This window comes from Triticum aestivum, chromosome 6A (assembly GCF_018294505.1).
Source record: "Triticum aestivum cultivar Chinese Spring chromosome 6A, IWGSC CS RefSeq v2.1, whole genome shotgun sequence".
Lineage (NCBI taxonomy): Eukaryota > Viridiplantae > Streptophyta > Magnoliopsida > Poales > Poaceae > Triticum > Triticum aestivum.
The window spans coordinates 428,750,822-428,763,267 of NC_057809.1; the positions used below are offsets into that span (position 1 = coordinate 428,750,822).

Sequence of the window (12,446 nt, forward strand, 5' to 3'; positions counted from 1 at the left end):
CAGCCTCTGTCTGACCCGTTGCCGTGTGAGCAAGTCACGCCACACACACACACACACACACGCACACAATGACACAAACTTACAGAGAGTGGTGAGGTGAGGTGTGTCCTTGTGTCACTGGGTGGTGGGGTAGAAACCTGAAAGGGTGCCGTGTGAATCCCACACTGTGGCGCTTATAAAAAACCAAGGAGAGGCGCAGTAGCAGGGGCGAGCCTGCACTCAGTACCATCTTCCTTCTGATTGGCCATTGGGGTGGCCGGGTGGGAAGCAAGCAAGGAAGGAGGCGACCATAGCCAGCCAGCCATGGCGACCAGGCCGGGGCCTTTGACTGAATGGCCATGGCAGAGGACGGGCAACTTCAAGGTACGCACTACGCAGGCGATAACAATGCTAGCTCTTCCTCCGTTCTTTGCTCTGTTGCTCGAGTCGAGATGCGTAGGAAGAGGCTTCTCCAGAGCAAGAAACTACGAGTAGGTTGGTTGAACTCATACATCAACCAAGTAAACCAGTACTGTATTTCCAAAGCAAATGTTTTCTGTTGCCACTCCTGGCAGACTTGCTTGGATATTCTTGTGTGGCACCCGCAATAGTTGTTGCATGGTTCTGCTCTTGCTAGATTTAGCAACACGAACAATACAAAATTTACTTTCCTCGAAGAGACAGTCCTGGGCATGAGACAGTGCATTTACTTTCCTCGAAGAGGAGGAGATTCTCGACCTGGTACCCGTTCGGCGTTGTTTCTTGTTGTCTCGCGGAATTCATTACTACTCTCATAGTACTATGATTAATTAACGTGGCCAAATGCTGTTGTGTGGTGGCGCAGTACCTGGTGATGGCGCCGGTGGTCGTCCACGGCGCGTACCGGGTGATGACCAAGGGGTGGGGCGACATCGACCTGGCCTACTCGCTGATCCTGCCGTCGCTGGCGCTGCGGATGATCCACAACCAGATCTGGATCAGCCTGTCCCGCTACCAGACCGCGCGCAGCAAGCACCGCATCGTGGACCGCGGCATCGAGTTCGAGCAGGTGGACCGCGAGCGCGGGTGGGACGACCAGATCGTCTTCAACGGGCTGCTCTTCTACGCCGGGTACCTGGCGATGCCGAGCGTGCGGAGGTTCCCGCTGTGGCGGACGGACGGGGCGGTGGCGACGGCGCTGCTGCACGCGGGGCCCGTGGAGTTCCTCTACTACTGGTTCCACCGCGCGCTGCACCACCACTTCCTCTACTCGCGCTACCACTCCCACCACCACGCCTCCATCGTCACCGAGCCCATCACCTGTAAGCCCTCCAATATTCTCTCACTCTCTCTCTCTCTCTCTCTCTCTCTCTCTCACTCTCTCTCTCTCTCTCTCTCTCTCTCTCTCTCGCCTTACCACATCTAATTACCCGCATCAGTTTAGTTTATATATTGCTCTTCGGGTCTTTGATTATAATGCTACGTAGTACACTTGCTACGATCACCGTGTCGCGTCTCTTGGGCAAATAATTTAATCAGCCCACGTATGTACCAGTAGGATCCAAGAACAGTAGGCATGTGACCATGATAAGAACCATTTATTACCGGTTCCATACAAGCAAATTCCCTACTACCACAAGTGTCCAGCTCCAGCTCAAAACACAATAGTGTTCTCTAATGAAACAGCTGCACGTCTCGGCCCATGCTCGCCATCCCTCTTTCAACGAAAGGGGTTGGTTTCGACTGGACCACTGGATACGTGTAGTGCTGTAGTCTCTGCACCGTCTGACCGGAAACAGTAGCGCAGTACGTACACTGCACCAGCAGCTTTAAACCACGGCCCGGCCCACACTTGCTGCCAGGGAAACGAACATGGCATGTGACTGCCTGAAATGCGGCGGCAGAGGCCACGCCCAAACGATCGCGACAATTAATTTTGGCCCAAACTTATCAACGGACGAAATGAAAGGCAGACCCAAACGTCCTCCAAAGAAAGGCAACTAACTATTCTAAAAAAAAGGCAACTATTGTATGGCACATACAGAGCAGAGAGTTCAAAATATTTTTTTTGAGACATGAGAGTACAAAATATATACCTAATGCAAAAAATATATATAGGCTTTTGTGGTCTTTTTTGTTTTGGGGAAACCAATTTTGGTCACTTAACTAGCGGTCGATTCTATATTTGGTCCCTGGAATTTGATACCAGACATCTTCAACGCTAAACATTTCAAGTCCGACAAATTTAGTCTATGAGTTTAGTTAAGTTGGCAATGAGAACGGCCAATGGACAACAGGGTGTTTTTGTACAAGTGGCTGCATAGTTAGTGTAGACATAGCACTAAAAACATCTTTGGGTTTGTGTGTGCTTATGGGCTTGCTAAGACATAGCCTAGTGGTGGGAAGGGGCTGATGCCTTCCCACCCACCCAGGTTCAAGGCATGATACTTGCAATTTGGGTTTGTTGCATCAATTATACTGTAGGGGTTCCCTTACAGTCTTTCTGTAAAAAAAAAAGCACTAAAAAGGAAAAAAAATAAAGATAAAAGAAATAACGGAAACATCTTTCTTCGTGGGGATCCCCTATTCCTCAAAGAGAAACATATTTCTTTGAAAAAATGAAACTATATTGAATATATTCAGAAAGAGACTTTAAAACTGAAATATTTAAGAAAATATAATCTAGAAACATAATATTCAGAAACTTGGGCGAATCTTTAAGAAGTATTGCTGGAATTTTGAAACTTGAGTAAACTTACTAATAACCAAGAACAATTATGGAAAGGTGAAATGTATGGTCATATTTCGTAAATTATTTGTGAATTTTCTACATTTTTTTTTGTTTTGCGATGAAGTTTTATATTTTAATAGTTTTCACATGTTAAGTAACTTTTAAAGAAATATTTTTCTTTCAAAGTTTTTTCTGTCAAAGACTGTAGGGGGTTCCCTTACAGTCTTTCTGTCAAAAAAAGCACTAAAAAGGAAAAAAATAAAGATAAAAGAAATAACGGAAACATCTTTCTTCGTGGGGATCCCCCATTCCTCAAAGAGAAACATATTTCTTTTAAAAAATGAAACTATATTGAATATATTCAGAAAGAGACTTTGAAACTGAAATATTTAAGAAAATATAATTTAGAAACATAATATTCAGAAACTTGGGGAAATTTTTAAGAAGTATTCCTGGAATTTTGAAATTTGAGTAAACTTACTAATAACCAAGAACAATTATGGAAAGGTGAAATGTATGGTCATATTTGGTAAATTATTTGTGAATTTTCTACATTTTTTTGTTTTGCGATGAAGTTTTATATTTTAATAGTTTTCACATGTTAAGTAAGTTTTAAAGAAAGATTTTTCCTTCAAAGTTTTCTCTGTCAAAGACTGTAGGGAGTTCCCTTACAGTCTTTCTGTCAAAAAAAATCACTAAAAAAATAAAGATAAAAGAAATAACGGAAACATCTTTCTTCGTGGGGATCCCCCATTCCTCAAAGAGAAACATATTTCTTTGAAAAAATGAAACTATATTGAATATATTCAGAAAGAGACTTTGAAACTGAAATATTTAAGAAAATATAATTTAGAAACATAATATTCAGAAACTTGGGGAAATTTTTAAGAAGTATTCCTGGAATTTTGAAATTTGAGTAAACTTACTAATAACCAAGAACAATTATGGAAAGGTGAAATGTATGGTCATATTTGGTAAATTATTTGTGAATTTTCTACATTTTTTTGTTTTGCGATGAAGTTTTATATTTTAATAGTTTTCACATGTTAAGTAACTTTTAAAGAAAGATTTTTCTTTCAAAGTTTTTTCTGTCAAAGACTGTAGGGGTTCCCTTACAGTCTTTCTGTCAAAAAAAGCACTAAAAAGGAAAAAAATAAAGATAAAAGAAATAACGGAAACATCTTTCTTCATGGGGATCCCCCATTCCTCAAAGAGAAACATATTTCTTTGAAAAAATGAAACTATATTGAATATATTCAGAAAGAGACTTTGAAACTAAAATATTTAAGAAAATATAATTTAGAAACATAGTATTCAGAAACTTGGGGAAAATTTTAAGTATTCCTGGAATTTTGAAATTTGAGTAAATTTACTAATAACCAAGAACAATTATGGAAAGGTGAAATGTATGGTCATATTTGGTAAATTATTTGTGATTTTTCTACATTTTTTTGTTTTGCGATGATGTTTTATATTTTAATAGTTTTCACATGTTAAGTAACTTTTAAAGAAAGATTTTTCTTTCAAAGTTTTTTCTGTCAAGGACTGTAGGGGGTTCCCTTACAGTCTTTCTGTCAAAAAAAAGCACTAAAAAAATAAAGATAAAAGAAATAACGGAAACATTTTTCTTCGTGGGGATCCCCCATTCCTCAAAGAGAAACATATTTCTTTGAAAAAATGAAACTATATTGAATATATTCAGAAAGAGACTTTAAAACTGAAATATTTAAGAAAATATAATTTAGAAACATAATATTCAGAAACTTGGGGAAATTTTTAAGAAGTATTCCTGGAATTTTGAAATTTTAGTAAACTTACTAATAACCAAGAACAATTATGGAAAGGTCAAATGTATGGCCATATTTGGTAAATTATTTGTGAATCTTCTACATTTTTTTGTTTTGCGATGAAGTTTTATATTTTAATAGTTTTCACATGTTAAGTAACTTTTAAAGAAATATTTTTCTTTCAAAGTTTTTTCTCACAATTTTCCAACCTCCCCTTTTTAAAAAACTTCCCTGAGTTGTTTTCTATGTTTTTCTTTTGTGTGTGTGTGCTTACGGGGCTTGCTACTTGGAGATCAGTTCAAATTTGTTTGGCTTTGACGATTAGGGTAATTCTGAAATGCACAAATAGTTGAAGGGATAAAAAAGGATTATTTGTTCCCCATGTCTTTAGGATCTTGGATGGTGTTAAACATGCTTTCTCCCATAGGTCATAATAACTTGGTGCTGACTGCCAAGAACGGGCAAAGATTAGTTCCAGTGTTAATGTGACAAAATTTATCTTATTTTTGTTCTATTGTTCTTAAGACTTGTTCCTAACTTGGTTAGTTTGAACGTAATGCAAATGTAGGAATCCTAATCATGGAAAAAAAATTGGGGTGATGTGTGGCGGTTGTGCAACCTTCTAGCTGACCACTTTTAGATTGAACACTGTTACCATAGAAAGGTTGTGTGCTTTCTAACCAGTAATGTAAGAGCTAAGAGGTGTTTTTGCATAATTACTTCTGTGTGACTAAGCATGTAAAGAATGTGTCATGTTTATGAAAATGTTCTCTTGGTTTCTAATACGTCTCTGTATTGCAGCGGTCATCCATCCTTTTGGCGAACACATCGTCTATTTCACGCTCTTTGCAATCCCGATGTTGTCCACAGTTTATATGGGAAATGGCTCCGCCCTCGTGTTTGTGCTGTATATCGTTTACATTGACTTCATGAACAACATGGGGCACTGCAACTTTGAGTTGGTGCCAAAGTGGATGTTCCAAGTCTTTCCTCCTCTCAAGTACCTCATGTACACCCCATCGTAAGTGCAGACCCTTAACATTAATCCCACAACCTAGTCTAGGTATTAACCAAAAAAATGATGGGACTTGGAGTTTAGAGATTCTAGACTTCACTGAAATCAACATAACAATCTTTTGCCGGTTTCTTATGCAGGTTTCATTCCCTTCACCACACGCAGTTCCGCACAAACTATTCACTCTTCATGCCATTTTACGATTATATATACAGCACTATGGACAAGGCATCTGACGAGCTGTATGAAAACTCACTGAAAGGGACAGAGGAGACACCTGACCTTGTTCATCTCACACATATGACCAACTTGCAGTCGGCTTATCATCTAAGGGTTGGATTCGCCTCCATAGCATCCAAACCATCTGATAACTCCGAGTGGTATATGTGGACGCTATGGCCCTTGGCATGGCTGTCAATGGTGGTAGCATGGATTTATGGGTCATCTGCATTCGTGGTCGAGAGAATCAAACTGAAGAAGATGAAGATGCAAACATGGGTCGTACCGAGATACAACTTCCAAGTAACCAACTCCCCTGGCCATTTATGCGTTTATCTGATGGCTGCAAGTTGCTTAACTATTTTCTTTCTTCCTGCAGTATGGTGTGACATGGGATAGAGAATCGATCAATGACTTAATTGAAAAGGCGATATTGGATGCTGATGTAAGAGGGGTTAAGGTGCTCAGTCTAGGGCTACTAAATCAGGTAACTAATCCTTACTTCAAAAACTCATATTGCAGAGGTACACAGTGTATGTGAGCATGGTGAAGACAGAAAAATCATAAAATAACATAATAAAATTAATGCTATTGCTTCGGTAGACCCCCCTCACAAACCGTATAAAGGGCAGCATGGTCATTTGACCATAACGTGTACAACCATCTTTCGTGTGTGACACCTACTGTATGTTGACGTATCCGCCCGCCACACACACCCCTCCAGACCTTATGGTTTATTTCCACCCAACATAACCAACTAGGACAACTCACTTTTTATGCATAAGTACTTCTTTTACTCTTTTTATTGTTTATTTTCTCAGACTACTAATGGGAAAGCTTTGGCTGGTTGGATTTGACTTGAGAACGTGGCTTTCCATAGATAGTTTGCACATAACAAACGGAAGTGGTTCCAATTTGTTCTCTAAAACAGTCCAGCGAAAATTAATTCTCCTAAAATCATGCGAGTATAAATTGAGAGTCTGTTTATTTCTCTTTTGTTCTTTCGGAAATTATGTTCAATGAAATTTTGTACGACATACATGCTACTAAAATCAGATGCATATTAAATTTGCTTCCACTGTCATGAAAATGTGCTTCCTTGAGTTAATCAAATTGCTTCAAATTTAAAATATGTTCAAACTTAACCAAAAGTTGTTTTGTGTTGGATAAAATTATTTATCCCATCACATCTCGAACCGGGAATTTGCTTGCTTCCGATGCATACCAAATTTTCTTTGAGGCAATATGCGTTTTCAACACAGTGAAATCATGTTTCAATCAATTCGAGAATTTACTCCTGGTGCAACTAAAATGTGCTTCTAGTTTTTTTTGCAAGGAACTAAAATATGCATCGACTTAACGCAAAATGTTATCCATATAATTATTATTTTCATCCATCATAGCTCAGTTAGAGAATTGGCTTCCATGAGATAGATACATGAGTCCAATGTAATATAATATTCTCGTTTCCAATCACAGTAAAAATTGGGCGCTCTAATTGTACATTTTGCTTCCATCATGGTTCAAATTTTAGAAATTTGGGTCACTTCATGAATGTCCAAAAAACACCATGTTCAACAGAGGGTGGTCGGCTAGGACAAAAATCTCCATTTGAGAGCACATTTTTTTGGCATCCGTCAAATGAAGCCAATATTTATTTCCATGAGCTTATATGACCAATTAAAGGCACCGTGCCAAGTTGTTTTAGTTTTCGATAAATTTTGCATTTTCTGGAGTTTTCTCGGGCAAAAAAACTCATAAATGGCCGAACGTGTCACAACTTGCATATGATTTTGGAAATTCGTTCAAATCTGACCTGGATGCCTACCATGGGCATTCCCACCTACTTGCAAGATTTGGGATCATTCAAAGGATGTACAAACATAGACCATGTCCAATGGAGGGTGCCCGGCTAGGCCAGAAGGCTTCATCTGAGAGCACGATGTTTCCCGATATCCTTCAAATGACCCCAATTTTTTTCTATGCCTTGTATGACTAATTCAAGGCACCATGCCCAGTTATTTTGGTTTTTGACAAATTTTGCATTTCTTGGAGTTTTCTCGGTCAAAAAATGGTCAGACGTGTCGCAACTTGCATAAGGTGTCGGAAATCGTTCAAACCTAAAATGAATGCCTACTATAGCCATGCGCTTACAAAAGTTGGGGTGAATTCAAGAATTTCTAAAACTAAACCATGTTTAATGGAGGGTGTCTAGGTATGCTATCTGAGAGCATGTTGTTTCTCCACATCCTCGAAATGGCCTTAATTTTTCTCATGACCTTGTATGATCAATTCAAGACATCATGCCAAGTTGTTTTGGTTTTCGGTAATTTTTACATTTTCTGGAGTTTCCTCGGTCAAAAAAGGTCGATACAATGATCGAACGTGATGCAACTTGCATACGGAGTCAGAAATCGTTCAAACCTGACATGGATGCCTACCATGGGCATCCCCACCTTTTTGCAAAAGGTTGGTTCATTTCAAGAATATCCAATACTCGACCATGTTTAACATAGGGTGTCCGGATAGGCAGAAGGTTCCAATCCAATTGCCATACTTTTTTGTAACGAATTTTCTCCCGGCTACTTGCCTCTACGATCTTGTATGGTACACAGGCTATGTATCGGAGGTCTTCACATGGAGGGTGTACTTTAAAGAAAAGACCATCGTGCCCTTTATTATGAAGGGGTATAGAGTAATCTCAGCCATCGATGTGTTTAAGGGGGTCTACCGAAGCAGAAGTGTAAAATTAAATAGTACGGAGAAATGTACAGTAATATGTGCTCTGATCCCTAGATATTTTCTCTTCATTCATCTAAAAAGGGATTAGTACTTTGTATTGATAATGAGAATTGACTTGTTTCTCTCTCTTTTTTCCCCTTTAGGCAAAACAGCTCAATGGGAATGGTGAACTATTTAGACAAAAATACCCAAAATTAGGAGTTCGAATTGTTGATGGAAGTGGCTTAGCAACTGGAGTTGTCCTAAAAAGCATCCCTTCAGATGCAAAGCAAGTTTTTCTTCATACAGGGACTTCTAAGGTAGCCCGTGCCATTGCTATGGCATTATGTGGCAGGGGCATCCAGGTATATCTATATCTTCCTGCAGCCATGTCTCTACTTTTCTGGGTAAAGAGTTTTGTAGAATATTTTCATGAAATCATTTTCGGCTCAGGTGATCATGAATCGTAAGAAAGAGTATGACATGCTCAAGTCACAGATGCCAGAGGACGGAGCAAGCTACTTGAAGTGCTCCAGCAATGACATAACCAAGGTAAAAGTTATGCTGATCAATGAAAAGTTTCCTGGAAAGTACTGTATTACATTGTTGAGTGTGGAACTAAATCATGGTTTAATCATATATATGTGTCCTTGAGAAGAAAGTTGTTGGCATACCTAAAAGTGTTATCGGTGCACCATAGTATGACCAACTCCCAAACATGTTCTCAATAACCATTTTAGTCATGAAAACAGTTGCCCTTAGTAAGTGCTATGTGATATATTTTTCTGCAAAGAAGGGATATGGTGATCAATAAAACATTGAAATTAGCCCTAACATGGACTCAGTATGATTATCCAAACTTGAACCATAGTGGAAATGGGCAGGAGAAAATGCTCCGGCAGATTCTTGTACTAACAGTCTTGGAAGTAGCTTGTATTGATGTTTCAGTTTGTTGCAGATTTGGCTAGTAGAGAGGATCGACGACAAAGAACAGAGGATGGCACCAAAAGGAACAGTGTTCATTCCAATATCGCAGTTCCCCCTTAAGAAAGTCCGCAAGGACTGCACTTACTTGAGCACTCCAGCGATGAAGATCCCGGACACTATGCAGAACATCCACTCCTGTGAGGTAAAACCACCACCGATTTCGCAACGTGTCGTGCGAATGAACCTCTCCTGCCCAGCACTCGTTTTTTTGGCGGGTGACCATCACTGAATATATATATGTGTGTGTGTGTGTGTTTGGTTCCTCTACAGAACTGGTTGCCGAGAAGGGTGATGAGCGCGTGGCATATCGCCGGAATACTTCACGTCCTGGAAGGGTGGAGCGTGCACGAGTGCGGTGACGACATGATGGATTCTGAGAAGGCATGGTCGGTTGCCATCAGGCACGGCTTCGTCCCTCTCACCAAAGCTTGACTGGGGAAATGTTGCTAAGATGGTACTACCGAGAATTTATGCTAAAACCGCTGCCTTTTTCTTTTCTTTTCGGGAATACGCAGCTAAGTCTGTAAGATTTATCAGTGTGAACATCGAACATCAATTCCATTAACTTACTGCTTATGGAGTACTGTACTTTTGTTGGCATAACGTGTGTAAGATCATGGGAGATGATGTTTGGCGTTTGAGTTCAGTATAGGAATAATCGGAACGCCTGATTTGAGTGACGGGCTCAAATTAGGTGGACGAAAGAAGGTAAGCTGAGAACCACCTGACTTTCAAAAGAAAAAAAAAGAAGCTGAGAACCACCTGGACTCACCTCTCCCCTGAGTTTGAATCTGTACGAAGTGTAACAAAAGAGTTTGAATTGGCAGTGTCCTTCATTTGGCCTACGGGGTTGGAGTTGGATCTCCCGAGTAATCCTGTGCAATGTTCCACTTTGCGCAGAGTGTACGAAGTGTAACAAAAGAGTTTGAATTGGCAGTGTCCTTCATTTGGCCTACGGGGTTGGAGTGGGATCTCCCGAGTAATCCTGTGCAATGTTCCACTTTGCGCAGAGTGTACGAAGTGTAACAAAAGAGTTTGAATTGGCAGTGTCCTTCATTTGGCCTACGGGGTTGGAGTTGGATCTCCCGAGTAATCCTGTGCAATGTTCCACTTTGCGCAGAGTGTACGAAGTGTAACAAAAGAGTTTGAATTGGCAGTGTCCTTCATTTGGCCTACGGGGTTGGAGTTGGATCTCCCGAGTAATCCTGTGCAATGTTCCACTTTGCGCAGAGTGATCGTGAGGATCAAGTGAAAGTGCAAACATGTCACTGCTCTCCGTCCAAAATTCGGTATAAAAATCCCGTTATGATGGATCTTGGGGAGAGAGAAAAAATCTTTTCGAGAAGCAGCTAATTTGGTGCCTGCAGTGTAACCATTCAGGAATCTCGATTTCGTCTGAGAAGTACGTTTGTGAAGACTGGAGTTTTATCGGAAGAGCTGTATATCGGTAAGAGCAGCATCAAGCACCAGTGGTTTAGTGGTAGAATAGTACCCTGCCACGGTACAGACCCGGGTTAGATTCCTGGCTGGTGCATTTGGTTCAAATTTTCTTTTTACCTTCGAGTGCAAACCACTACAACAATTCTCCTTTTTTGAAGGAAATGTCATCACTTTTACCGTAGGATAGAAAACCACTACAATAGTTCTGCTTTTTTAGGAAACACCAAACTAGGTATGCTTTGCAAAAGCATCGATAAGGAAGCACGACCCAATTACATAAAACATTATTATCATAAGCAAACTTTGGGGTGTTTAAAGAAACAACTTTGCTAATCTATGGCCTAACCCATTAGCTTTCCGGACACAATGCGTACCTTAGGATAGAAAACCACTATAGCCTTTTTATTAGGAAACATCATCATGGCAAGCTTTATTGATTCGCCAATATAGTTACATCATTTGCAAGACCATCAATAAGAAAGTTCAGAGGTTCATCGACTCAATTACATGAAACACTAGTAAATTGTATGTGCTTTGCATGCCATTTAAATATATGTATAAAAAGCATGGAAAAATACATTTGAATATGTATTTCCTTTCCTAGAACTTGATAAGATCCAACTTGGTTCTTACCTCTCTTGAATCTAGATTGTTCTAGTCTCTTTTCATTAGAGTATCAGATAAACATGTGGATATATGCTTCTAGAACACATGAGATGATAGAGTTGGGGGTTCAATTAAAAGTCCACATGGCAGAATTCTATGAGTTGAAAACTTTATCCAACGGATGGTAATGCTCGGATTTGCCATCTCTTGAACGTTGGATGGGCATATCCAACGACTAATATTTGAAGATATTGGCACACTACATAGTGGTATAGATTATTATCATAAGCAAACTTTGCTCAATTTATACTATATGGGGTGTTTACATAAATAACTTTGCTAACCTATGGCCTACCCCATTAGCTTCCCGGACACAACGCATACCTTAGTATAGGAAACCACTACAACCTTTTTGCTAGGAAACACCATCAAGGCAAACTTTATTGATTCGCCAATATAGTTACATCATTTGCAAGCGCATCAATAAGAAAGTTCGGAGGTTCATCGACTCAATTACATGAAACATTATTATCATAAGCAAACTTTGCTCAATTTATACTATATGGGGAGTTTAAAGAAATAACTTTGCTAATCTATGGCCTACCCCATTAGCTTCGCGGGCACAATGCATACCTTAGGATAGGAAACCACTACAACTTTTCTGCTAGGAAACTCCATCATGGCAAGCTTTATTGATTTGCCAATATAGTTACATCATTTGCAATTGCAAGCGCATCAATAAGGAAGTTCGAAGGTTCATCGACTCAATTACATGAAACATTGTTATCATAAGCAAACTTTGCTTAATTTATATATGGGATGTTAAAAAAAACTATGCTAATCTATGGCCTACCTCGGTAGCTTCCTGGAGACAAAATGCATAAACTCCACCGATCCTATCATCCTGATTGTGATGAAACATTACACATAAATTTATGAAGCCTCAGACTAGATCTTGTCTTGTCCAACACATGCATATACC

General features: G+C 39.7%; 1 protein-coding gene and 1 non-coding gene across 2 annotated transcripts; both read left to right on the forward strand.

Moving 5' to 3' along the window:
* The first annotated feature begins 174 nt into the window (after window positions 1-174).
* LOC123127749 (very-long-chain aldehyde decarbonylase GL1-4) lies at window positions 175-9,994 on the forward strand. The gene is made up of 9 exons (XM_044547571.1): window positions 175-363; window positions 824-1,280; window positions 5,278-5,497; window positions 5,632-6,013; window positions 6,090-6,197; window positions 8,596-8,796; window positions 8,885-8,983; window positions 9,390-9,560; window positions 9,689-9,994. Exons 1-9 carry the CDS (start codon window positions 304-306, stop codon window positions 9,848-9,850), a joined length of 1,860 nt encoding a protein of 619 aa, XP_044403506.1. The 5' UTR covers window positions 175-303; the 3' UTR covers window positions 9,851-9,994.
* Window positions 9,995-10,881: 887 nt separating this feature from the next.
* On the forward strand, window positions 10,882-10,952 carry TRNAG-GCC (transfer RNA glycine (anticodon GCC)). Its single transcript has one exon. It is a non-coding gene; the product is annotated as a tRNA-Gly (tRNA).
* Window positions 10,953-12,446: the final 1,494 nt, after the last annotated feature.